The sequence below is a fragment of the Pelodiscus sinensis genome, chromosome 23 (assembly GCF_052426305.1).
Source record: "Pelodiscus sinensis isolate ZL-2025 chromosome 23, ASM5242630v1, whole genome shotgun sequence".
NCBI lineage: Eukaryota > Metazoa > Chordata > Testudines > Trionychidae > Pelodiscus > Pelodiscus sinensis.
In genome coordinates this window covers 2961142-2987379 of record NC_143074.1, presented here as the reverse complement: position 1 = coordinate 2987379, position 26238 = coordinate 2961142, and the positions used below count along the sequence as shown (strand labels likewise).

The 26238-nt window shown below is 57.2% G+C and overlaps 1 protein-coding gene across 8 annotated transcripts in view; it reads left to right on the top strand.

Annotated features, from left to right (window-relative positions):
• The first annotated feature begins 1305 nt into the window (after positions 1–1305).
• The window catches only part of GRIN1 (glutamate ionotropic receptor NMDA type subunit 1), a 66229-nt gene continuing 41296 nt past the window's right edge, over positions 1306–26238 (top strand). For all 8 annotated transcript variants that reach the window (XR_016347763.1, XR_012897173.2, XM_075905397.2 and 5 more), the window contains exons 1-3: positions 1306–1713; positions 18697–18831; positions 21229–21405. Coding sequence is in view for 6 of the 8 variants with exons in the window: in XM_075905397.2 (XP_075761512.1) it covers positions 1456–1713; positions 18697–18831; positions 21229–21405 (570 nt within the window). In the remaining 2 variants the exon portion in view is untranslated. The remainder of the gene's footprint in view (positions 1714–18696; positions 18832–21228; positions 21406–26238) is intronic.

The window sequence follows — 26238 nt, the reverse complement described above, 5'->3', positions numbered from 1 at the left end:
GCGTGAGCAAGGCTGGAGCAGAACGAGTTGTGAGGATCAATCTAAAGCCCAAGGAGTCTGTCCCCAAATGCACCAGCTACCTAGGGGCTGCTCTATTGAGCCCAATACACTAGCTCTCAAGCCATTGAGCATAGAACCCTAGAACTGGAATGGACCTTGAGAGATCAAGTCCAGTCCCCTGCCCTCACGGCAGGACCAAGCACCATGTAGATCATCCCTGACCCGTGTGTGTCCAACCTGCTCTTCAACAGCTCCAGCGATGGGGATTCCACAACCCCCTTAGGCAATTGATTCCAGTGTGTAACCCCCCTGACAGGTAGGAAGTTTTTCCTAATGTCCAACCTAACACTCCCTTGCTGCAGTTGAAGCCCCTTGCTTCTTCTCCTGCCCTCAGAGGCCAAGGGGAACAATTCTTCTCTCTCCTTGTTACACCCTTTAGGTAGGGAAAGCTGCTATGGCCCCTCATACACACCACGGATATATCATTCGATCTGCCCCCGGCAGACCAGCGCTTGGCTCCCTCTCCCCTTACACTTCTATCCCCACTCCCCCTCCCCCCCCCCCCACGCACACACACTCCAGCTATCGCTGGCTTCCCCCAGACCGCTTGGCCGGGTATCTCATGACCACCTTCCACCCCAGCTAGCTGTTGATGATCTTTCCCGCACACAGCAGCTGTCGATCGACCTGTGCGCCTTCCCCCACCCCAGTTCTCTATCAAGCACCCCGTGCCTGTCCATACCAGCTCTCTAGGCTCGACCTAGCCCCACGCCCACCAGCTCTCTGGCCAGCCCCGGGACCGGACCTCCCTCCGGCAGTGGCCCCAGGCCCCTGAGGCGGGGAGCGGGGTTTGCAGGGGACCAGAGGAGCTGAGCCGGGGGGTCGGTCCCGTTGTCTGGTGCTGGGGGGTGTCTCTGGGGGGAGCAGCAGCGGGAGCGCAGGGCAGGGAAGACGGGTCTGTCCGGCTCCTGGCAGCCCGCGGGCCGGGCAGGAGGAGTCTTCCTCGGTGGGGCCGGGCGCAGCGGCCCTTCCCCAATCCCGGGGCCAGAGAGGGGCGGGCGGAGGCTCCGCAGCGCGCTGCGGTGACGCGCCGGCTCAGTCCCGCGCCTGGCGGGCAGCGCAGCGCAGCGCTCTGAGGTGGGAGGCGGCTGGTGGGCGCAGCGCGGACCCCGGCCCGGGGCGGGGGGCGCAGGAGAGGCCGGAACCGCGCCCTGCGCCATCGCCGCGCAGGGACCGGGCAGTGGGGCGCGGGGCAGAGCCGGGCAGCGGGCGCGGGGCGCGCCGGAATTTCAGCACCTCGGAGAGCGCCGTGCGCCCGGGCCGGCTCCCGCCGCGCTGCCCGCTGGCCCGCGGGCCGCATGGGGCGAGCCCCGCTGCTGGGCGCGGCGAGGACCGGCGCAGCCTCCTGCCCCCGGGGGGGCGCCCCGGGCCGGCGCTGAGCCGAGCCCCCGGCCCATGAGCACCATGCGGCTGCTGCTGCTCGCCCTGCTGGTCTCCTTCTCCTTCGCCCGCGCCGGCTGCGAGCCCAAGATCGTCAACATCGGCGCGGTGCTGAGCACCAGGAAGCACGAGCAGCTGTTCCGCGAGGCGGTGAACCAGGCCAACAAGCGGCACGGCACGTGGAAGATCCAGCTCAACGCCACCTCGGTCACCCACAAGCCCAACGCCATCCAGATGGCCCTGTCCGTCTGCGAGGACCTCATCTCCAGCCAGGTACCCGCCCTTCCCGGCCAGCCCCGGGCTCTACCGGCCAGGTACCCGCCCTTCCCGGCCAGCCCCGGGCTCTACCCGCCAGGTACCGGCCCTTCCCGGCCAGCCCCGGGCTCTACCGCCAGGTACCGGCCCCTTCCCGGCCAGCCCCGGGCTCTACCGCCAGGTACCGGCCCTTCCCCGCCAGCCCCGGGCTCTACCGGCCAGGTACCGGCCCTTCCCCGCCAGCCCCGGGCTCTACCGGCCAGGAACCGGCCCCTTCCCGGCCAGCCCCGGGCTCTACCGGCCAGGAACCGGCCCCTTCCCGGCCAGCCCCGGGCTCTTCCCCAGCCAGGTACCGGCCCCTTCCCGGCCAGCCCCGGGCTCTACCGGCCAGGAACCGGCCCCTTCCCGGCCAGCCCCGGGCTCTACCGGCCAGGTACCGGCCCTTCCCCGCCAGCCCCGGGCTCTACCGGCCAGGTACCGGCCCTTCCCCGCCAGCCCCGGGCTCTACCGGCCAGGAACCGGCCCTTCCCGGCCAGCCCCGGGCTCTACCGGCCAGGTACCGGCCCTTCCCCGCCAGCCCCGGGCTCTACCCGGCCAGGTACCCGCCCTTCCCGGCCAGCCCCGGGCTCTACCGGCCAGGAACCGGCCCCTTCCCGGCCAGCCCCGGGCTCTACCCGCCAGGTACCGGCCCTTCCCCGCCAGCCCCGGGCTCTACCCGCCAGGTACCGGCCCTTCCCGGCCAGCCCCGGAATCTACCGGCCAGGTACCGGCCCTTCCCGGCCAGCCCCGGGCTCTACCCGCCAGGTACCCGCCCTTCCCGGCCAGCCCCGGGCTCTACCCGCCAGGTACCGGCCCTTCCCCGCCAGCCCCGGGCTCTACCCGCCAGGTACCGGCCCCTTCCCGGCCAGCCCCGGGCTCTACCCGCCAGGTACCGGCCCTTCCCCGCCAGCCCCGGGCTCTACCTGCCAGGTACCGGCCCTTCCCGGCCAGCCAAGGGCTCTTCCCGGCCAGGTACCGGCTCTACCCGGCCAGGTACCGGCTCTACCCGGTCAGCCCCGGGCTCTACCCGGCCAGGTACCTGCCCTTCCCCAGCCAGGTACTGAGCCGGCCCCACGGAGCCCTACTGGGGGCAGCGCGCTGGGCACTCCTCAGACCGCCCAGTCCTTGGTGCTCACCTATCACCACCTCCTCTCCCAGCCCCTCCCTCTCCCCCAGCCATGTCCCTCCAGCCTTCTCCCTGCCCCCAGCCATGTCCCCCCAGCCCCTCCCCCTCCCCCAGCCATGTCCCTCCAGCCTTCTCCCTGCCCCCAGCCAGTCCCAGCCCTTCCTCACCATCATTGCAGCCACCTCCCCTCCCCAGCCATGGCCCTCAGCCCTTGGTCTGCTCCCCCAGCCATGTCCCCTCCCAGCCCCTGATCTCCCCCCTCCCCCCCCCGCCATGGCTCAGCCCTTCATCCCCATCTCTCCATCCTTCATCTTTCTCTCCCTGCAGCTCCCTTCCACACACCCCTGCCCCCCATCTCACTGCCAGGGCAAGGGGCCACTCTACAGCCCCAGCAAATCATGTGTGAGAACAGACAACCAGCCCTTGCATTCCCCCAGGTGCATGGGGCCAGGGTTGGCAGGGATATCTGCATGTGAAGGGCAGGTGGGCTAGTGAACAGGTTTGACGTCTGTGTGAGTGACCTGCAGTGTGTGCTTTTGTGTGGGTGCATACTGCATATGTGTGAATGTCAGTCAGGGAGTGTGTGCACTGTGTGTGTTTGTATGTCTTTGTGTGTGTGCGCGTGCAGTATGTCTCCGTGTGTACACTGTATGTCTGTTTTCTCTGTGTGTGTGTGTGTGTTTGTATGACTTTGTGTGTATGTCAATTGTGTATGTGCTGTAGGAGAAGTCAGTTCATGCCAATAGATAAATCTCTAACATTTGGAATATTTCTGATGCTTTTTAAAATCCTTTATGGAAAATCTCAGAGGTAGGTAATCATCTATAGCTGTCTCTATTTTTTTCCTATCTCCCATGGAGAGGCTCAATATTCTTCTTTGCTGTAGGGGGTTTTGCTCTATACAAACATATATTCAGATCAAGTGTTACCGAAGGAGAAATAAATGTGAAACCTTTTCCATCTGGGTCTTCCGAAATGGACGCATTCAGCTTTGGGGGAAATAAATCCAAGTACAGAGGCACGGGTAGTGATATGGGGCTGAGATGCAGGAGGATACCATGAGACATTCACATAGAAGCTGAAAACAATGTGCCCAGCCCTTCTTTGTGTGCCCAGCAGGAATATACTTCCAAATGCATCCGGCGACTGCAGCTGGTCCAGCCATTTGCCTTTATTTTCGAATGCGGTCATTGAGGGTGACGTTTGTCACCGTTAAATCAAAGGAATGATCCCACATGAATTTTGTCACTGTGTTGGGCAGGACCGGACCGCTGCAGGGCGACGGGGTGGGGGCGGAGGCCTTGTGTTTGCGTGGTTTTTCAATATGGCGATTCGCACGGTGCTCCGGCAATTTGTGCTTGTTCTTGTGTCAACCGCTGCGTGACACCAAGGCAGGGCCTTGGCACAGGCAGGAACAGCCGCTCTTCCGTGCCCACGCGGAGCCTCAGTGCTCACACATGACTCCGGGTGGCCTCATTTTGTGTGACAGGCTCTCCCCTCCCCCACCCGCGGCTGCCTCGCTGAATTCCAATGAAGCTTTATCTGACTGCATTGCAGCTTTTTATATAAGAGCATTTCGGGCTGCTCACACATGGCACTCGCATGCACGTGCGCACACGCAGTTAAACACTCCCTGTTCCAATGCCCGCCATAAAAGCTACAGGATTCGCTCAAATATTTGGGCTAAAAAATAATGACTCAAACTAATTCTCAATACACAGGACCAGGCATTACTGGGGAGGCAGCCGAAGGGCTGTGAGCTGTCTGCGTGGTGCTATAAAACCTTCAGCGTTACAAAAGCATTTCATTAAATGCCAAAGATCAACCCTTTAAAACACCTCTCTCTGCCACACACACACACACCCCCGCCCCCCGCTGTGCATACCAGCACACGCAGAGCATCATAGACATGCTGGGCTGCAGCCAGGGGACCTTGAGAGGTCATCTAGTCCAGCCCCCTGGGCTGAGCCAGGACCAAGTAACCTTAAACCAGCCCAGCTGTATTTGCCCAACCTGTTCTTAAACTTTACAGTGATAGGCAATCCCCCCCTTCTCTTGGAAGCCTATTCCAGAGCTTAACTGCCTTTATAGTTAGAAAGGTTTTTTTACACACACACACGTGCACATACACACGCGTGCATACACACACACACACACACACACACACACACACACAGGCTACATCTAGAATGGCATGATTTTCCGCAAATGCTTTTAACGGAAAAGTTTTCCGTTAAAAGCATTTGCAGAAAAGCACGTCTAGATTGGCATGGACGCTTTGCCGCAAAAGCACTTTTTGCGGAAAAGCGTCCGTGCCAATCTAGATGTGCTTTTGCGCAAAAAAGCCCCGATCGCCGTTTTCACAATCGGGGCTTTTTTGCACAAAACAAATCTGAGCTGTCTACACTGGCCCTTTTGCCCGAATGGGAGCAGCATAGTATTTCTGCAAGAAGCACTGATTTCAGACAGTAGGAAGTCAGTGTCTTGCGGAAATTCAAATGAACAGTGTAGAAAGCTGGCAAGTTTTTCCGCAAAAACTTTTTTCTGCTTTTGCGGAAAAACTTGCCAGTCTAGACACAGCCAGGGTGTGTCAACACTGCACCCTTACCTTGAAATTAAACTATGCACTTTGAGCTATGCAGATTGCGTAGCTTATTTCAAGGTAATTTTGAAATAGCTTATTTTGTACAGCGCCAAATTTCGAAATAACCTGCTACTCTGAAATGTCGCTCAATCCTCGTGGAACGAGGTTTGCAGGGACATCAGAAGAGCGAGCCCATTATAGTTCAAAAGAACGGGCTTGTTTCAAAGACGCAGAATAATTATTTCAGATTACCGGAAATATCCTGAAATAGCGCTGCAGTATAGACGTCCCCACATGCACACCCTGGAAATGTACATGGAGAGACCAGCTCTTGGAAACTGGATGAGTCTGTCACATCTTCTGGCGCCTCTTATTGATGAGGGGGCTGGAGCACATGGCCTTACAAGGAGAGGCTGAGGGATTTGGGCTTGTTTCATCTGCAGAAGAGAAGAGCGAGGGTGGGCTTTGAAGCAGCTTTCAACTACCTGAAGGGAGGCTCCAAAGAGGATGGAGAGAGGCTGTTCTCAGTGGTGATGGATGGCAGAGCAAGGAGCAATGGTCTCAAGTTGCAGAGGGGGAGGTCTAGGCTGCATATTAGGAAAAACTATTTCCCTAGGCAGGTGGGGAAGCACTGGGCTGGGTTCCCTGGGGAGGGGGTGGAATCTCCATCCCTAGAGGTTTTTACATCCCGGCTTGACAAAGCCCTGACTGGGCTGATTGAGTTGGGGTCGGTCCTGCTTTGGGCAGGGGGCTGGACTCGATGATGCCTGAGGTCTCTGCCAGCCCCGGGGTTCTAGGATTGCTCCCATTCAACTCACACCGAGAGCTGAGCAAGTAATGGATTTTTCCATCCTTCGCCCCCAGCCCAGCCCTCACCCCTGCACCATCTTCCAAAGGCCAGGCTGGGAGGTCTGACGTAGCACCTGCCAATGCCTCATGCAGCCCAGCCTGGATACTCCCGCTCCTGCCGCATCATGCAGGGACAGCGGGACCGGTGCTGACATGTAGGGACTTTGGTAGGAGGCTGTTTATTTATCCCCCGTTTAAATCTGAGCAGATTAGGGCTTTAACCTCCAGTACGTCCGTTTCTGGGATTTTCTTTATTATTTGCTGAACATGGAGCCTGGGATTCCCCTTCTGCAGCTGCCACCATTTCTAATTGCTGCAGGACAAGCACCCTATTGCTTGTCCATAACTGACGGGGGGAGGGAGGGCCTGCCTATTTCTCACCTAATTCACAAAGGGAGTTTGGGTTAGATACTAACATGCAAAGCAATTACCCTGCAAAGCCGCTGCCAGCCTGCCAACGCTCAGAGCCCTGCACAGACATGGAGCTGGGGGGCCGTCTATAGTGACACCAGGGTTAAGGCGTCTAAAGTAGAACTAAGATCCCTTTGGCACAAGAACTCTGCAGGGCACAATTATAATTGTGATATAATTATTAAGATGAAATATCTTCAAACTTCTGCAAAGAAACAGTTTGGATGCTCATTTTTTGCAGTGTTGTTCTATTGCCTTCACATTTTGGGGGGTAGTTGGGTTCTTTGCCCACACAAGACACAACTCTTACAACCCCCAAACGTGTCACACACACACACACACACACACACACACACACACACACACACACACACACACACTGATACTATCCTGGACATTTTAAACTTTTAAAATTAAGCATATGCACGTCCAAGGCTGTCATGGGTGGGTTTGCAGAGGGAGGGGACAAAGGTGGTGAAAGGGATGGAAAGAAAGAAGCAGAGGAAAGAGTGGTTAATCTTTTTTGGTCCAAATAGTAGCTGGATATGGCACAATTTTCCAAAAAAATACCATGCAGATGTCTGGCAGCCAAGGAAAGTCAGAGAAAGGTACAGGAGAAAGCAAGGAGAACCCCTGAAAAAGGTATTTCCCTCCATAGCAACTTATGCTGATAGCTCATTAGAACAGCAAAGAGACAGTGTTCATGTGTCTCAATATAACAAAGGACAGTTTTCAGAGTAATTTAGAGTTCAAGTAGGGACTATCTAGTGATCTCTCTATCCCCATACACACACTCCTATCTATAGTAATAGAAATGTAGCCGTGTTAGTCTGGGGTAGCTGAAGCAAAATGCAGGACAATGTAGCACTTTAAAGACTAACAAGATGGTTTATTAGATGATTATCTAATAAACCATCTTGTTAGTCTTTAAAGTGCTACATTGTCCTGCATTTTACTCCTATCTATCTATCTATCTATCTATCTATCTATCTATCTATCTATCTATCTATCTATCCCCATTGACCGTCCTGTCTGTCTGTCTGAAATCCAACCACCAGACAATGATCAAACCAGCAGACAAAGGGGATGCCAGTGTCATCTTCAACCATGATGACCACATCAGTGAAGCCAACCAACAACTCTCTGGTGCCACCTACTACAAAGAGCTCAAAAGGCCTCTCCCTGTCTCCCTCCCCCACCCCAGCACAGTTCACACAGAAATTTAATGACACAAACAACTCTGACATGTGCTCCAGCCTCCTCATCATTTTCGTTGCCCTCCGCTGGACCCTCTCCAATTTGTCCTCCTTTCTGTAGTAGGGGGACCCCAAAACAGGACGCAGTCCTCCAGATGTGGCCTCCCCAGTGCGGACTAGAGGGGAACGATCACTTCCCTGGATCTGCTGGCAATGCTCCTCCTAATACAGCCCAATATGCCGCTAGTCTTCTTGGGGACAAGGGCACCCTGTTGATTCCTCTCCAGCATCTCATCCACTGTATTCCCAGGTCCTCTTCTGCCGAACTGCCACTTAGCCAGTCGGTCCCCAGCCTGTGACAATGCCTGGGGGTTCTTATAGAATCCTAGAATCCCAGGGCTGTCAGAGACCTCAGGAGGTCCCTGAGTCCAGCCCCCTGCCCAAAGCAGGACCAGCCCCGACTAGACTATCCCAGCCAGGGCTTTGTCAGGTTGGGACTTAAACACCCCTAGGGATGGAGATTCCACCCCCCTCTAGGGAACCCAGCCCAGTGCTTCCCCACCCTCCTAGGGAAAGAGTTTTCCCTAATATCCAACACAGTCCTTTTTTAAATTATGCCCCCCTCCCCCAATCGTGTGTCGAAGGCTGCCTTTCAACAGTTGGCAGCGAGGTAGCTGCTCTCCTACATATGAAACCCTGACCCAGAATTGAGTCAGCTACACATGATTTAGCACCAGGTTCCCCACGAACATGCGGTGCACAAGAGGTGAGAGGCGGCTCTCTTCTGCCGACGCTCTGGTCCCGACGCGAGTGGCTCTCCTCACCAACTCCTACCTCTTGCAGTTCTTCTAGTGCTGAGCAGGTGCACTATGGCCTGGCTACTCTTCCTCCATCCCAAGGGCCGGATGCTTCACTTGTCTTCCTTGAACCTCACTGGGTTTCTTTTGACCCAGTCCTCCAATTTGTCCAGGTCACTCTGGTCCCTCTCCCTACCCTCCGGTGTATCCGTCTCTCTTCTCAGCTTAGCATCATCCATGATCTCGCTGCGGGTGCAATCCATCTGAGCACTACATTGTTAACGGAGGGTACGTCTACACTACAGCGCTAGTTCGAACTAACTTAGTTCGAATTAGTTAATTCGAACTAAGCTAGTTCGAACTAACGCATCTAGAACTAAAAACTAGTTCGAACTAGCGTTTTGCTAGTTCGAACTAGTAAGTCCACATTGAGTGGACTCTGAACAGGGCTTAAGGATGGCCGGAAGCAGTGCCAGCAGGGCATAAAAGGAGGACTTAGAGCATGGAGATGCTGTCTCAGGCTAGCCGAGGGCTGCGCTTAAAGGGTGCCGACCCCCACCCCGGACACACAGTTCTAAGGGGTGCCCCGCTTGCAAAGAAGTTCTGGCTTGGAGTGCCCTGAGTGCCCACACTGGGCACATCACACCACTCGGCCATCAGCCCGGCTGCACTTGCCGCAGGCTGCCATCTGGGGAGAGGGAGTAATTGGGGGGCTGCAGGAGAGCTTCCACCCCCAGAAGCCCGCAGAGCAAGCCCAGTCCTCCCCATCGGGGGCTCGTACCCCATTCCTCCCTCACCTCCTTCCACTTACCCTTCCTTAGCCCCCCTTCTTATTGATGTACAAAATAAAGATAACGTTTCTTCCAACATTGACTCTGTCTTTATTGAAAAAAAACTGGGGGAGACTGGGAAAAGGAGGTGGGAGAGGGGAAGAGAAAGGCTGGGAGAGGGGAGGGCAACTAACATGATCAGGGGTTGGGAACAGGTCCCAGATGAAGAAAGGCTACAGAGACTGGGACTGTTCAGCTTAGAAAAGAGGAGATGGAGGGGGGACAGGATAGAGGTCTCTAAAAGCAGGGGTTGGGTGGAGAGGGTGCATTCATAAAAGTTCTTCCTGAGTTCCCATAAAGAAGGACTAGAGGACACCAAAGGAAAGGAATGGGTAGCAGGCTTGAAACTAGTAAGAGAAAGTTGTTGTTCTTGACAAAGCAAATAGTTAACCTGTGGAACTCCTTGCTGCAGGAGGCTGTGAAGGCTAGAACTAGAACAGAGTTTAAAGGGAAGTGAGATCAAGTCATGGAGGTTGGGTCCATGGAGTCCTATTAGCCAGAGGGTAGGAGTGGTGTCCCTGCCCACAGTTTGTGGAAGGCTGGAGAGGGATGGCACGAGACAAATGGCTTGGTCATTGTCTTCGGTCCATCCCCTCCAGGGTCCCTAGGGTTGGCCGCTGTTGGCAGACAGGCTACTGGGCTAGATGGACCTTTGGTCTGACCCAGGACGGCCATTGTAAGCTCAGGGCTCAGTGTCGGGGGTCTCAGTGGACCCCCTTGATTTTCATGCACACCTGGTCCTGGGTGGCCAGGCTGGCAGCTCTCCTGCCCTAGACGGCCACTTTCCTGTGCCTAGTGCGGAGATCGTGGACGAGGTCCACGATGTCCGCACTAGCCCAGGAAGGTGCCCGCCTCTTGCGGTCCAGGGCAAGCTCCCGGGAGCCGCCAGCCTGGTCCCGGCAAGAGGGGGTGGGGTGGGGGGCATCGGGTGGGTGGCTCTGTGCCGTGCCACGTGCAGGGTCTGCTAGCTGGGTGCTGGCAGGCTTGCACCTGGCACGGGCACCGTAGCCAGCCCGTGCCCCTTTAAAGGGTCCGGGGCCGGGAGGGGGGCATAGAGTTTCCCTGGTGTTGGCCAGAGTGGCCACCAGGGAAACCTGGGGAGGGCTAGCCTCCCACTAGTTCGAACTAAAGGGCTACACAGCCCTTAGTTCGAACTAGCTAGTTCGAACTAGGCGTTAGTCCTCGTAAAATGAGGTTTACCTAGTTCGAACTAAGCGCTCCGCTAGTTCGATTCAAATTCGAACTAGCGGAGCGCTAGTGTAGCACCTATTAAAGTTAGTTCGAACTAACGTCCGTTAGTTCGAACTAACTTTGTAGTGTAGACATACCCGGAGATAGTGAACAAAACTGGACCCAGGACTGACCCCGGGACACTATATGTGGTACCGGCTGCCAACTATACACCGAGCTATTGATCACTCCCCATTGAGCCTGATCACCTAGCCAGCTTTCTGTCCGCCCTATAGTCTGTTCCTCTAAGCCAGCCTTGCTGGCAAGGATTCTGTGGGAGACCGCATCAAAAGCTTTTCTAAAGTCAAGGTCTATCACGTCCACCGCCTTCCCCACGTCCACAGAGCCAGTTACCTCGTCATAGAAGGCAACCAGGTGGGTCAGGCAGGACTTGCCCTTGATGAAACCATGTCGACTCTTCCTGGTCACCTTCCTCTCCTCCAAGTGTTTCAAAATGAATTCCTCGAGGATCCCCTCCACGATCTTTCTGGGGACTGAGGTGAGGCTGACTGGTCTGTAGGATTTTTTTAGTCTCCTTTTCCCCCTTTTTAAAAGATGGACACTGCATTTGCCTTTTTCCAACTGCCCAGGATCTGCCCTGATCACCACACGCTTTCGAAGATACTGGCCAGTGCCTCTGCTGTCACATCAGCCAACTCCCTCAGCACCCTCGGATGCGTTAGATCCAGCCTCATGGCTCTGTGTATGTCCAGCTTTTCTAAACAGTCCTTAGCCTGCTCTTTCACCGCCGAGGGCTGCCCGCCTCCTCCCCATCCTGTGCTGCACAGTGCTGCTGTCCGGGAGCTGACCTTGCCTGTGAAAACAAACAAAAAAAGCCCTGAGTGCTTCAGATGTTCCCACCTCATCTGTCCCTAGGTTGCCTTCCCCATTCAGTGCGGGTCCCACACCTTCCCTGACCTTCTTCGTGTTGCTACCATACGTGTAGCAACCCTTCTTGGTCCCCTTCCCATCTCTTGCTAGCTGCAATTCCAGTTGTGCTTTGGCCTTCCTGACTACACCCCCGCATGCTCAATCAATATATTTACACTCCTCCCTAGTCATCTGTCCAAGTGTCCCCTTCTTGTCAGTTTCCTTTTTGCGTTCAAGCTCTCAAGAGATCTCTCTGTTAAGCCAACCAAGTTTCCTGCCAGATTTGCTATTTTTTTCTGCACACTGGGATGGTTTGTTCCAGCACCCTCAATAAAGCTTCTTTAAAATCCAGCCAGCCCTCTTGAACTCCTTTCCCCTTCATCTTAGCCTCCCAAGGGATCCTACCCATCAGTTCTCAGAGGGAGTCTGTGTCTGCTTTTCTGAAGTCCAAAGTCCATATTTTGCTGCTCTCCTTTCATCAGGATCCTGAATTCTCCCATCCCATGGTCACTGCTGCCCAGGTTACCACCTGTCTACGTCCCCAACCAATTCTTCCCTGCATGTGAGCAGCAGGTCACCCGGAGCATGGCCCCTAATTGGTTCCTTCAGTGCTTGCTCCAGGAAATTGTCCTCAATCCTCTCCAAAAGCTTCCTGGATTTTCTGTGCCCTGCTGTATTGCTCTCCCAGCAGATGAATTCCCCCCATGAGAACCAGGGCCTGTGCTCTGGAAATGTCTTTTAATTGTCTGAAGAAAGCTTTGTCTACCAGAACCTCCTGGTCTGGTGGTCTATAGCATGCTTCCACCACGCCGTCACTCTTGTGCACACCTGTGAAAGTCTCTAGAACACGCCCACGGCAGCATCAGCTCCCTGGACACCAGGGTCAGTTTCAACAATAGAAGCCTGCAGACAGCTACGTGTAAGACACAGATCAGCCCACCTACCATCAGAGATCCAGTACCCCCCTGAGCTAACTGCTACCTACAGCCCAGCACGCAGAAACACAGAGTTGACTCAAGCGAAAGTCTGGCAAACGCGCCTTCATACCCGTCAGACCACTGTCGCCAAGCAAGGACACCGCCACAAAGCAGAAAAGGGGAAAAAGCCTCCGCCAGCAGTTACCACATAGGAACTCATAGAGGGTTCCGCCAAACAATTCCTGATGGGGACCCCCCACCCCGGATGGAATCGTTCCCAACCCCTTCTCCTGGCCTTCAAGCAAGCAGCCCCAGATCCTGCCAGGACAAAGTTGAAGCAATATCTCTAATGCTACATTGATCAACACCTTTCAAGACCTGGGGGTCCTACCCATGCCTATCACAACATCGGGGGCACCTCGGCCAGTGCATTAAATACCCCGACATCAACAAAGATCTCTTGGCATTGGAAAAAGTTCCAAAAAGGGCAACAACAATGATTAGATGTTTGGAACTGCTGCCATATGAAGAGAAAGTACGGAGACTGGGACTTTTCAGCTTAGAAAAGAGGAGAGTAGGGGGCATAGGATAGAGGACTATAAACTCATGGCTGATGTGGAGAAAGTGACTAAGGAAAAGTTATTTACTTGCTCCCATAACACAAGGACTAGGGGGTCACCAAATGAAATGAATAGGCAGCAGGTTGAAAACGAACAAAAGGCCGTATTTCTTCAGCAGCGCACAGTCAACCTGTGGAACTCCTTGCCAGAGGACGTTAGGAAGACCAGGGCTTTAACAGGGTTCAAAAAAGAGCTAGATAGATTCATGGAAGACAGGCCCATCAATGTCTATTAGCCAGGATGGGCAGGGATGGTGTCCTGAGCCTGTTTGCCGGGGGCTGGGAATGGGCGACAGGGGAAGGATCACGTGAGGATTCCCTGTTCCGTTCACTCCCTCTGAGGCACCTGGCACTGGCCACTATTGGAAGACAGGACACTGGGCTACCTGGAGCTGTGGTTTGACCCAGTCTGGCTGTGCCTTTATTCTTATATTCTTATGCAACAGCGATGGTGGGTGCGGAGGTGAAAGGAAGCTAGTGCGCCCCAGGGCATCGCTCTGGCAAGATACCGGCTGGCTGTTGCACTTGACTGGAGAGGGACGGGTGGCACACTCTATCCTGGCTCCTGGGGTTTCCTACAGGCTGCCGCACTGAGCAGCAGGCAGCCAGGCAGGTGAAAGGGGCTGGCTGAGGCTACCCTCCCTTCCGGGACTCCCCAGCCCTGAGCCCCCTCTCCTGGATGCTGTTTTGGGAGCATGGAGGCTGCAGCCGCACGTTCGAGATCACTGCTGCTCTCCTTCCCCTTCCGCTAACTAGGGAGCATGGGGAAAGTGCCCCAGCCTGCTGCATCCCCTCCCTGCTGGCTGCCCAAGGGCGGGGCAGAGGCCAATGCAGTACACTGGCATGCAGGAGGTGCTGGGAGGCAGGGAGAGGAGGATGGGGGGTACTTGGGGGAGAACAGGACGGGGCAGGAAGTGGGAGAAGCGGGAGAAGGGAAGAGTCACAGTGGGCTGGTGGGTGTGGGGGAAGGGATGGAGTGGGGGTGGGGCAGGGATCAAGTCCCCCCGCAACTCCCAAAGATGGCACCCAGGGTCCGCTGGCACAGGCCCGCCATGGGTGGCTTATTGCAGTGTAACACCCTGAGCTGTCCCGGGGCTGAACTGCCCAGCATGGGCAGCTCCCAGACTCTCAATTCTTGACTCCTTCCCGGCTCTGCCAGAGGGCTGCGTCCTTCTCCGTTTCCTCCTTGCGCTGCGCTGTTTTCACTCGGGCTGCCATGCCCCCAGCCCATCGGGCAATGCCCGCTTGCATGCCCCCAGCCCATCGGGCAATGCCCGCTTACATGCCCCCGCCCATCGGGCAATGCCCGCTTGCATGCCCCCGCCCATCGGGCAATGCCCGCTTGCATGCCCCCGCCCATCGGGCAATGCCCGCTTGCATGCCCCCCGCCCATCGGGCAATGCCCGCTTGCATGCCCCCCGCCCATCGGGCAATGCCCGCTTGCATGCCCCCAGCCCATCGGGCAATGCCCGCTTGCATGCCCCCCGCCCATCGGGCAATGCCCGCTTGCATGCCCCCCGCCCATCGGGCAATGCCCGCTTGCATGCCCCCCGCCCATCGGGCAATGCCCGCTTGCATGCCCCCAGCCCATCGGGCAATGCCCGCTTGCATGCCCCCCGCCCATCGGGCAATGCCCGCTTGCATGCCCCCCGCCCATCGGGCAATGCCCGCTTGCATGCCCCCCGCCCATCGGGCAATGCCCGCTTGCATGCCCCAGCCCATCGGGCAATGCCCGCTTGCATGCCCCCAGCCCATCAGGCAATGCCCGCTTGCATGCCCCCCGCCCATCGGGCAATGCCCGCTTGCATGCCCCCAGCCCATCGGGCAATGCCCGCTTGCATGCCCCCCGCCCATCGGGCAATGCCCGCTTGCATGCCCCCTGGCCATCGGGCAATGCCCGCTTGCATGCCCCCCGCCCATTGGGCAATGCCCGCTTGCATGCCCCCAGCCCATTGGGCAATGCCCGCTTGCATGCCCCCAGCCCATCGGGCAATGCCCGCTTGCATGCAGCCCAGCCCATCAGGCAATGCCCGCTTGCATGCCCCCAGCCCATCGGGCAATGCCCGCTTGCATGCCCCCCGCCCATCGGGCAATGCCCGCTTGCATGCAGCCCAGCCCATCAGGCAATGCCCGCTTGCATGCCCCCAGCCCATCGGGCAATGCCCGCTTGCATGCCCCCCGCCCATCGGGCAATGCCCGCTTGCATGCCCCCGCCCATCGGGCAATGCCCGCTTGCATGCCCCCCGCCCATTGGGCAATGCCCGCTTGCATGCCCCCAGCCCATCGGGCAATGCCCGCTTGCATGCCCCCAGCCCATCGGGCAATGCCCGCTTGCATGCCCCCTCCCATTGGGCAATGCCCGCTTGCATGCCCCCGCCCATCGGGCAATGCCCGCTTGCATGCAGCCCAGCCCTTCCCGCCCAAACTCGTCCCCTGGCAGAGCCCCGGTGCACGTCTCATGCGCCCTTTGCTTTGCCCAGCACCGTGGAAGTGCTGCTGCTACGGCGTCTCCCTCCCTCAGCTCCGGCCAGTGAACGCTCTGCCTTAGATCCCTGCCCCCATCTGCAGGCCCGTCTCTGCTTTCCTTCCCCCACTGCTCCCCTGTGCTCCTCTCAACACAGACCATTCCGCGGGCCTCCAGCCAACCACCCTGGATGACAAAATGGGTGCAGGAGGGGATGGGGGGGGTGAGCTCTGGGTGCAGGAAGGGCTGGGGGTGAGCTCTGGGTGCAGGAGGGGATGGGGGTGAGGGCTGGGTGCAGGAAGGGATGGGGGTGAGGGCTGGGTGCAGGAGGGGATGGGGGTGAGGGCTGGGTGCAGGAAGGGATGGGGTGAGCTCTGGGTGCAGGAAGGGATGGGGGTGAGGGCTGGGTGCAGGAAGGGATAGGGGTGAACTCTGGGTGCAGGAAGGGCTGGGGGTGAGGGCTGGGTGCAGGAAGGGATGGGGTGAGCTCTGGGTGCAGGAAGGGATGGGGGTGAGGGCTGGGTGCAGGAGGGGATAGGGGTGAACTCTGGGTGCAGGAAGGGCTGGGGGTGAGGGCTGGGTGCAGGAGGGGATGGGGGTGAGGGCTGGGTGCAGGAGGGGATAGAGGTGAACTCTGGGTGCAGGAAGGGCTGGGGGTGAGGGCTGGGTGCAGGAGGGGATGGGGGTGAGGGCTGGGTGCAGGAGGGGATAGGAGTGAACTCTGGGTGCAGGAAGGGATGGGGGTGAGGGCTGGGTGCAGGAGGGGATGGGGGTGAACTCTGGGTGCAGGAAGGGCTGGGGGTGAGCTCTGGGTGCAGGAAGGGCTGGGGGTGAGGGCTGGGTGCAGGAGGAGATAGGGGTGAACTCTGGGTGCAGGAAGGGATGGGGTGAGGGCTGGGTGCAGGAGGGGATGGGGTGAACTCTGGGTGCAGGAAGGGATGGGGTGAGGGCTGGGTGCAGGAGGGGATGGGGGTGAGGGCTGGGTGCAGGAGGGGATGGGGTGAACTCTGGGTGCAGGAAGGGATGGGGTGAGGGCTGGGTGCAGGAGGGGATGGGGGTGAGGGCTGGGTGCAGGAGGGGATGGGGTGAACTCTGGGTGCAGGAAGGGATGGGGTGAGGGCTGGGTGCAGGAGGGGATGGGGGTGAGGGCTGGGTGCAGGAGGGGATGGGGTGAACTCCGGGTGCAGGAAGGGATGGGGTGAGGGCTGGGTGCAGGAGGGGATGGGGGTGAGGGCTGGGTGCAGGAGGGGATGGGGTGAACTCTGGGTGCAGGAAGGGATGGGGTGAGGGCTGGGTGCAGGAGGGGATGGGGGTGAGGGCTGGGTGCAGGAGGGGATGGGGTGAACTCTGGGTGCAGGAAGGGCTGGGGGTGAGGGCTGGGTGCAGGAGGGGATAGGGGTGAACTCTGGGTGCAGGAAGGGATGGGGTGAGGGCTGGGTGCAGGAGGGGATAGGGGTGAACTCTGGGTGCAGGAAGGGATGGAGTGAGGGCTGGGTGCAGGAGGGGATGGGGGTGAGGGCTGGGTGCAGGAGCGGATGGGGTGAGGGCTGGGTGCAGGAGGGGATGGGGGTGAGGGCTGGGTGCAGGAGGGGATGGGGGTGAACTCTGGGTGCAGGAAGGGCTGGGGGTGAGGGCTGGGTGCAGGAAGGGATGGGGGTGGAGATCTGGGTGGGATCAGCGTGTGTGATGGAGTTGGGGGTCTGCACCTGAGCGAGATGGGAGGTGTTTACCTGATGCGGCGCCCCCCCATCACTCCCATTGGTGGGATTCCGGCCAGTGGGAGCAACGGGGAAAGCCTGCAGGTGAGCCGTTTCCAGGTGCTGCCATTCCCCCAGCCAGGGGCAGGAGGAGCAGCAGCGCACGGAGCCGCTCCCTGCCCCTGTGAGCAGGCTCTGGCCCGCAGGCTCAGGGCTCCCCCCTGCAGAGGGAGGCTGGTGCTCCAACCTCGCAGGGTAGTGCGGTCCTGGAGCGCCAGCATGGGCCCCCGCTGCAGGATGGTCGCGGGCCACTAGCGGCCTATGGCCCACGCCGCTGCTCTAGCTTTACGCTTCCTTCCGCTCCCAGTTATTGCCCGGCCTTGCACGTCCCTTCCTTGCACCCCACCCCAAAAGCCCATTGCTTCCGAGCAGGAGGAGTTCGAAGCTGGCTTGGGCACTCTGTGTGTGCTGCTGTCACCGCGCTGGTTGCAGTATGGACAGACCCCCAGCCCGGCAATGCTCGGGGGGCAGAGAACGTGAACAGGGGCTTGGGGCTAGACCCTAACCAGTGCAAATGGGTCTCCCTCCATTGACTTCAATGTGGTTCCACTGAGTTACCCCGGCTGGGGAGCTGTTGGTCAGGTCCCAGGGACATTATGGGGCTGGAAACGTGAGTTCACATACAATAATATCGTCACCTCGGCCATCACATCAACCCTGCTTTGCTGGGAGAAGAGAACGCAGCTGCTCAGACCTATTTTAGCCACGTTGCTTCACGTCCTTACCTGTGCGCTGAGCATTCTCCCGTGCTCCCCCCGCCCCCGGCTTTGTGATCTGTGTGCATGCTTGGCAGGCAGCTGGCTGATTTTCTGTGTTTCGACTCCCTCCCTCTGTCTGTCTCTGGCGCTCTCGCGCACCGAATCCCAGCTGACCACTTTGTGTGTAATAGTCCTCAGAGGGGAATTAGAGGGGAGTATTAAATGTGCGGTTAAATAAATCGCATTACCTAGCGTGCCTGCAAGAGAGAGGTTTCTCTTTAATCAGCAAATCCACCAGAGCGAGGCGCTTCGCTTGCCAAGCGGTGCGTTTCCATTCCGAGGAATCCCCAAACAGACCCCGCTCTTCCCACTGGCAAGGGCTTCAGGCGAAGGGCAGAGGCAGCCTTTTCACACACCCCTTCCTCTATCCACCAACCCCCCACGTCGTGTGTGGCTCATGGATGGTTTGGTTATTTCTGTCTCCTGGTGTCTGAATGCCCCGACCGGGCTAGCCCTGGGCTGCTTAGTGTCTAGCAAAGACAAGGACATTCACATTTCAGGATTGTTCTGCTGCTGTCAAATAACGTTTGTATCATGTGTCCTGTATCCTACAGGTCTATGCAATATTAGTTAGTCACCCACCTGCTCCAAATGATCACCTAACACCAACACCCGTCTCATACACAGCTGGCTTCTACAGGATTCCTGTCATTGGTCTGACAACACGCATGTCTATATATTCCGATAAGGTAACTGATGCATGCTTCCTAGTCCGTATCTCATACATGTGGTGTAAATGAAGAGCGTCCATCAGAAGTGACTAATGATTTCTATACTCCTTTCTCCAGAGCACCTCTCTCCATCTCTCTCTCTCTCTCCTCACATGCCACCGCCCCCTCTCTCTCTGTCCTCTCCAGAATGATCGGATGCCTCTCGCTTTTTCTCTCCTCTGGCTCTCTCTCAATACCTTCGCTTTCCTGTCTCACAATGGTGACCTACATATGGCTGGATCAGTTCGGCAGCGTGTCTGGCTCTGGCTGCCGGCTTCACAGTTCTGTGGCCAAATCAAATTCATGGGCTAACCCCTGAGCTGCTGACTAGTGACAGCCGCTACCTCCCGGGTGGTCCCTGGATGCTGGAGGAACGGCAGAGATGGAGGAGGAGACTCATCCTGCCTCTTTTGGTCTTCAAGGCTGTTTGGTGTTGTTCAGTCTGGGTGTGACTGGAAGTTACCACCGCTAAGGTGAAGTTTTCCTCGGGTTTGAGAGAACACCCGGCCTGCCAAGAAATACCAAGTCCAGTTGCAAACTGAGCTCCCCATCCCTGGGAGACTTTGGGGTGGTCACTTTGGGGTGAGGCGGCCAGGCTAGGAAGAGGTGCCATTCATATCTGACACCCCCCCTATTTTGAGGGTCTCTGTTGCCTTCTTGCCTAGGGTTTGTGCTGGCTTCCTGCAGAGAGGTGAGTTGGATACCTGTGGCCATGTGCCAGGACAAGTGGGGAGTACAGGGGGGGGCTCCTTCGTGAGTCACTTCTCACTTCAGAGCTGCCCTCACCCAGGGTACATCTAAACTACATGGCTCCGTCGATGGAGCCATGTAGATTAGGCTGATCAGCAAAGGGAAATGAAGCTGCGATTTAAATAATCGCGGCTTCATTTAAATTTAAATGGCTGCCGCGCTGAGCAGACAAACAGCTGATCAGCGCGCTAATCTGGATGCTCCCCCGCCGACATGAAAGCCCTTTATCGACCTCCCCGGTAAACCTCATCCTACGAGGCATAACGGGGAGGTCGATGAAGGGCTTTCAGGTCGGCGTGGGAGTGTCCAGACTAGCGCACTGAGCCAACAAACAGCTGATCACCTGTTTGTCGGCTCAGCGCGACAGACATTTAAATTTAAATGAAGCCGCAATTATTTAAATCGCGGCTTCATTTCCCTTTGCCGATCAGCCTAATCTACATGGCACCATAAATGGAGCCATGTACTTTAGACACACCCCTAATGTCCTTTTGTGACAGCAAAGAAGTACCGCAGAGTCCTTGCAGGTGACGGCTAGCTTAGGGTTGTTGGTGGCTATTAGCCAAGGTGGCCAGGGATGCAACCCCATTCTCCGGCTGTCCCTCACCTCCGTTTGCCAGAAGCTGGGAATGGGCAACCGGGGACGATTGCTGGTGGTGTTCACTCCCACCGAAGCACCTGGCACTGAGGGCAGGCTGGATACTGGCCGAGATGGAATTACGACCGGTGTCCACAAAACCAATACAAGTTCCTAACCCTAACCCTAACCCAGGCTAACGCTTCCCAGAGATCTGCCCTCAGTCTCATGGGACCCTGAGAGGTTCCGACTTTCCAATCCTTCCTCAAGGACAGGACAGGAGGCCCTGGCTGTTTCCTGGATCTGAAGAAAGGCTCTGTGCCCGCTTGAGCTCCAGCTTCCAGACTATTGAAATCCAGTCGTCCCTCCTTTGTCTGTCGGCTACTGGAGAGCCCAGCATTTTGGAAATGTTGAGAAACCTTGACCTACTAAGGCCCTATAAGACTGATCGGTGCCACCAGTAAGCAGGTCGCCACATTAGTCTGTATCTGCAAAACCAGCAAGGCCTCCCGAGGCACATTAGAGACTCACAGGTTTATTTGGGCATCAGCTTGCGTGGGCAGAATCCCACTTCATCGCTGGTAAGCTTTTTCTCATGTGTGTGTAGGTTCTTGTACTGGTTTTCTTGGGTGTTCTTTGTGATGCTGTTACCTTAAGAATAAATGTGCTTGCTTAGAAGAAGCAGTCGTCTCTCATGCTTTTCAATCAGAAACACGGTCAACAATATTATTGACAATGAATACCAAGGTCAGCTCTGCTTCTTCTAGGCCACACATTCAACCACCCCATGCACAGGTCTAGCCCCAGAACACAAGAGTGTCCGACATTGGCGCGAGTGTCTGCCGCTCCACCCAAAAGGGGAATTCCAGACTGCAGAGGCCAACTAAAGATTTGAGAGCCAAAAGCCTCTTGCTACGAGTCACAGAAATGCCTGCGCGGCGAGACTTCCGGGCCCGGCCCTGAACTTGTGGAGCTGAGTGGTCCGTGAGCCCTCGGTGGGCAAGCATGAGCTGCAAAAGTCTATGTCTAGCCTTTGTTGTTCCTTACAGAGCATCCACCTCTCCTTCCTGCGCACTGTCCCGCCCTACTCTCACCAGTCCAATGCCTGGTTTGAGATGATGCGTGTATACAACTGGAATCACATCATCCTCATCGTCAGCGACGACCACGAAGGTCGCGCCGCCCAGAAGAAGCTGGAGACGCTCCTGGAAGAGAGAGAATCCAAGGTCAGTATCGAACCATTGTCGTGTCGTTTTGTTAAAGAGCAACAACAAAACTAGGAGTCTCAGGCTGTTGTTTGTATGTAGATTCCTGTATGTAAAACACCTTTTTCTTTCCATTGTAACATGGCTAACATTATGCTTAAAGCATCAACAGTGTCTGACTAGTACCTGACAGAACTTTGTACTTTATTCATTTCACTTGCTTTGCCATGGTCAAAATCTCCTACGTGTAAATCGACTACCAAACGAAGGGCAGAATAACCTGGAGCTCTGCAAATACCTCGCCCGGGCAAGGCCCACCCAGGGAGGGAACCAATCGCGCAGCTTAAGGAAACGCCCACCCCCATTTGCACTTCCTAAGGGTACAGTGCAGGCTTGGCAGAGCCAATTAGGAAACAGAGTCCGAAGAGCAGCTTGATTGGCCAACTGGCACTTGCTTAGGGGATTAGGCGATAAGGGGAGTCGGTGTGCAGCTGTACAATGGTACAGAGCCTTCTCCCTCCCTAGAGGTGTGTAAGTCCCTTCTGGACCAAGCCCTGGCTGGGATGATGGAGTTGGGGTTGGTCCTGCTTTGGGCAGAGGGCTGGACTCGATGACCTCCTGAGGTCTCTTCCAACCCGAGGATCTGGCAATTCTACGATAACGTGTCCCCTCCACACAGCTCTCAGCTCTTCGGCTGTCGTTATATGCCCAGGCCCATCCCCACTGACGCACACGCTAAACATGCTTCCCTGACATGCACTGCACCCAGTTTCCGTGTCAAACAAAGGGGCGCATCACCAAGTCCAGCCTAGTCGAGGTTCTCCAGGTGCGCCGGGGGCTCATCTGGTTCATCAGGGGGCCAGGGGAGCCGGAGCTGCATTGCTAAACGGGAGCAGGTACAGATAAGACGGGAAGCCCCAGGGCTGCAGTCCTACTCGGAGACGTTTCCGAGGGAAAGCCTTCTTCACGACTGGCCTGTGGGAGCGACCATTCCCACCCACCGGCAGGGATAGGCTCAAGCCGATCTCAGGTAGGACACGGCCAAGTCTCTCACCGCTACATTCCTGCCTGCCCGGCAGCCCCGGTGAGGGATTCCGCTCCTCGCCTGTGCCTGGCGACGCCTGTAATTCGTTAGTGTCCGGGTATAACAGCAGCGGCTGGGCCGCCCGCCAGTTGTGGCCGAGCGGGCGGTGGATTGGCAGACACAGCTGTGGCTTGTGGTGGCTGCTTAGAATCAGAGAGACCTTGGTGTTGGGAGGCGCCTCTTCTAGCTCATGCCCATTTCTGCAATGGCCCGGCACCAAATGAGCCATCCCTGGGTGCATCCTGTCAGCATGGGCTATCCGCACTGATGGGTCCCCTTGCAGCTTCTTCCATAGCCCAGAGGGTCCTCAGAGTCCAACATTCCCCCCAAAGAGGAAGCCTGTGGGTTCCTTGCGGCAGCAGTTTCATAGACTCCTAGACTTGGAGGTCAGGACTACCCAGATCATCTAGTCTGGCCTCCTGCACTTCACAGGCGGCAGAACCTTCCCCACCTGCCCCTCAGACAGACCCTGACCTCTGCCCACGTGAGGGAAGTCCTCAAATCATGGGCTACAGATGCCACGTTACAGAGATGCCACCACTGACACTAGCTGAAACCTGCAAGTGACCCATGCTCCCTGCTGCAGAGGAAGGTGAAAATATCCCAGGGCCTCTGCCCATCTGCCACAGGGGAAAATTCCTTCCCGACCCCAAATATGGGGATCAGTTAGACCCTGAGCTCGTGGGCAAGACCCCCGCAGGCAGAAAGAAGCTCCGAACCCTCCTTGACTGGTGCTTCATCTACAGCTGCTGGGGATTTTGCACCAGCTCATTGACTCTTCCGCGTGGTGGCATTTTTGCTGAGACCTCCCGCATTGGGTCCAGCTCACCCGCCTCATTATGTTCCCGAGGGCTTTCAGGGTCAATGTCACCCTCGTTCTGAGCCAATGTGCTTGTGTCCCCAGCCTCAGACCTTCCGCCTACAACTTCCACGCTATCGTCTCTGCTCTGCTCCCGGCACTGTCCTTTGGCTCAAGCAAAGAGAACATCCCCCCGCTCATGGCCACATTCTGGTCCTTTGTCACCTCTTGCCCTCAAGGGGGTGCTGCCCCAGCTCTGTGTTATCCTCTTTGTCAGCTGATCTCTTGGAAAGGGGAACCACCACAACTTGGGGGGGGGTCTCTCTTGTGGCCTGCACTGGGTTTGAGCTGAATACATGACACTCCCCTGTGTCTGCTGCGGCCTGCTTCAGACCGTGGGACCCGTCTCTTGGATGAGAGGCTGCCTTCTCCTTTGTCCCTTCTTTGACAACTCCCAGGCTGTCCTCCTCCCTTTCCCTTTTCTATGGACTAGGTTGCTCTAGTCTGCTCTGGACTAGTCAGAGTGCATGACGTTCTAGAGCAGGCTGATAGGTTCCGAGTCTAGAATGGACTCTTGTGACGATCTAGGCCAACCTGCATAATGTCGGTGATCGGTTGGGTTCTGCACTTCTCCCCCAGTCTCTCCTGGTTCTTTGCCCTTCTTATCAATGAGAGGTTGATCCCTGGGCTTTTGTCCAGTTCCTTTCATTTCCATGGCCTGCACCCTGCCTTGGTCCTGTCTCCAGCCATACAGACCGCACATGGACCTGGTGCAGAAAGGAGAAGCTGCTGCCCAACCATCAAGCATTGCTGCCATCCGTCTGGGCAGGCTGAGTATTCGTGGTGATTGCTCATTGTAAAATTCATCTTAACGCCAACCCCGCATTCCCTTGCACTTGGGGACTGAAACCTCTGGTGGCAGCAATAGGATTTCCGGTCATGTCACCTGAGAGCCTCAGATTGTCCAGTCAGGCTCTGAGCGTTACCCTGTGATGGTGCATCGGGGACCCCCGACCGTGCACCCCCGTAGCAGCACGATGAGTCTCTGCCAGCCAGTAGAATGGAGGGAGTTTATTGCTTCTCCAGGATACAGCACAGCACAGACGCGATGTGGTTACAGGAGTCAGGGCCAGGCCGCCTCAGGCCCCTTGGGGTAGGGGTCCACCGCCCCCCTCTACCTCCAGTACTCAGCTTAGTCTCTTCTCTCCATGTTTTTCCAGACTGTCCATCTCCCAAGCCCTGCTCCCCACCCAGGTGGCCACCTCCACCTCCCTTCCTTTGTCTCTCCTTCAGGGAAGAGCCTTGTTATCTGCTCAGGCTGGGACTAGGTGTCTGGGCCAATCCACGTGTGAGTGAGTCAGTGGGAATCCCATGTCACAGCGCAGGGGGACCGGGTTACAGAGCAAACAGCCCCCCCCACTGCGTCACACCCCCAAACACTGTTTTGGTGCCTGAATAATTTAAACATGGGCATTTCTGCCTGGCATTCCTATCCAGCGCGGACTTCTCTGGGACCAGCCGAATTTCAGGTTTGGTTCAAGTCCATCTCCAAGGACTATCAGCCTGATCGAGCTGGTCTTGGTCACACGGAGGCGCTCTGCCGGCTGTGAGCAGTGCGATTGTTCAAGACTGCAATAAATTCCCCCCACAGACATTTGCCTTGGTAAGTGACTCTGTTCCGACTGTGCCCTGGGTCTGTTGTGCTGCCGTTCTGCGAGTGAGCCAGAAAACCAGCACGCTGGCAGGCGCCTCTGGGTAAAACAATGCTTCGAAGCAAATGCTGGAGAAAAGTTCTGGAAAGTGCATTTTTAATTTGTGATGGTGAGTCTTTGCTTCAAACGCCTGAGTCTAAAAGATACGCGTACCAAACAGGAGCCAGCTACTCAGAGAGACACTCATCCAATCAGGAGCCAGCGACTCAGAGAGACACTTGCCCAATCAGGAGCCAGCTGTAGAACCCTACAACCCATGCATCCCCGCCACACATTTTGAATCTCAAACCAGCGGCTGCACAGAAATGCTTTGATTAGTTAATGCAAGATGGTGGCTAAAGGATCCACATGGAACAATGCGAGGGGTTCTGCTGTGCTGTGGGGAGTCCAGCAGGGACGTAGAGCAGCGAACGGGATAAGGGATGTGTAAAGGAGTCTATCGGGGTGCCCCCGGACACCCCGCACTCTCCGCCTGAGTCTCATGTTCCCCTCGCCCAGAGGTTCACCGTTGGGCGTCCCCAGTCAACTATCTCCCTGGCCTAAGGTGCCCCTTTTTACACCAGGGGTCTCCGAGCTTCCCGCAGCAGGGAGAGGGGGGTCCGGGCCCGCCCTCTCTCACGGACCCCAGCCCAGGGCCCTAAGGACTCGAAACGCTTATGGCGTCCGGTCCGGCTGGTGGGGCGTCTGCCGTAACGCACCAGCCCTCAGGCTCCCTTTGCCTGCCCTGGGCTGCTTCCTCTCCCTGCTGCGCTGCCTCACCGAGGCGGGGGCTTACCTCCGCGGTTTGGTGTCCTCCCCTCTCAGGCAGCCATGTCCGGCCTTTTTAAATCTCCGCGCCGCTTGTGGCCGGGGGTGGGGGTGGCTCCGCCCCCTGTACGTGGGCCTACTTCCGGCGGGGCGGCGCACCCGCCCTCTGGTACCGCCCCTCGCGTGGCGTCAGGCGTGGCCTCAGCGGGTGTAGGCGTGTTGCCGCTTCTGCGGCCTGGGAACACCCGGCGCATCGCCGCTCGCCCCACACTGGGGCCGCCCGGTTTGTCCTCGGCGCCTCCGGCTCCCACCTGCCCACCACCGCTCGCAGTGTGGCTGGTGTCGGGGCTTCTCGCTCCGACCCCTGGGGTTCCGCGAAGGCAACTTCCAGGGGGATCAGAGTGCGGGGCGCCTCTGCCCCGTCACAGGATGGAAATTAAGGCTGGGCAAGACGAGGGCTGTAGGTTTGGCATTTTGCATCAAAAATCAATGACTGGTCCCAGTAGATTTAG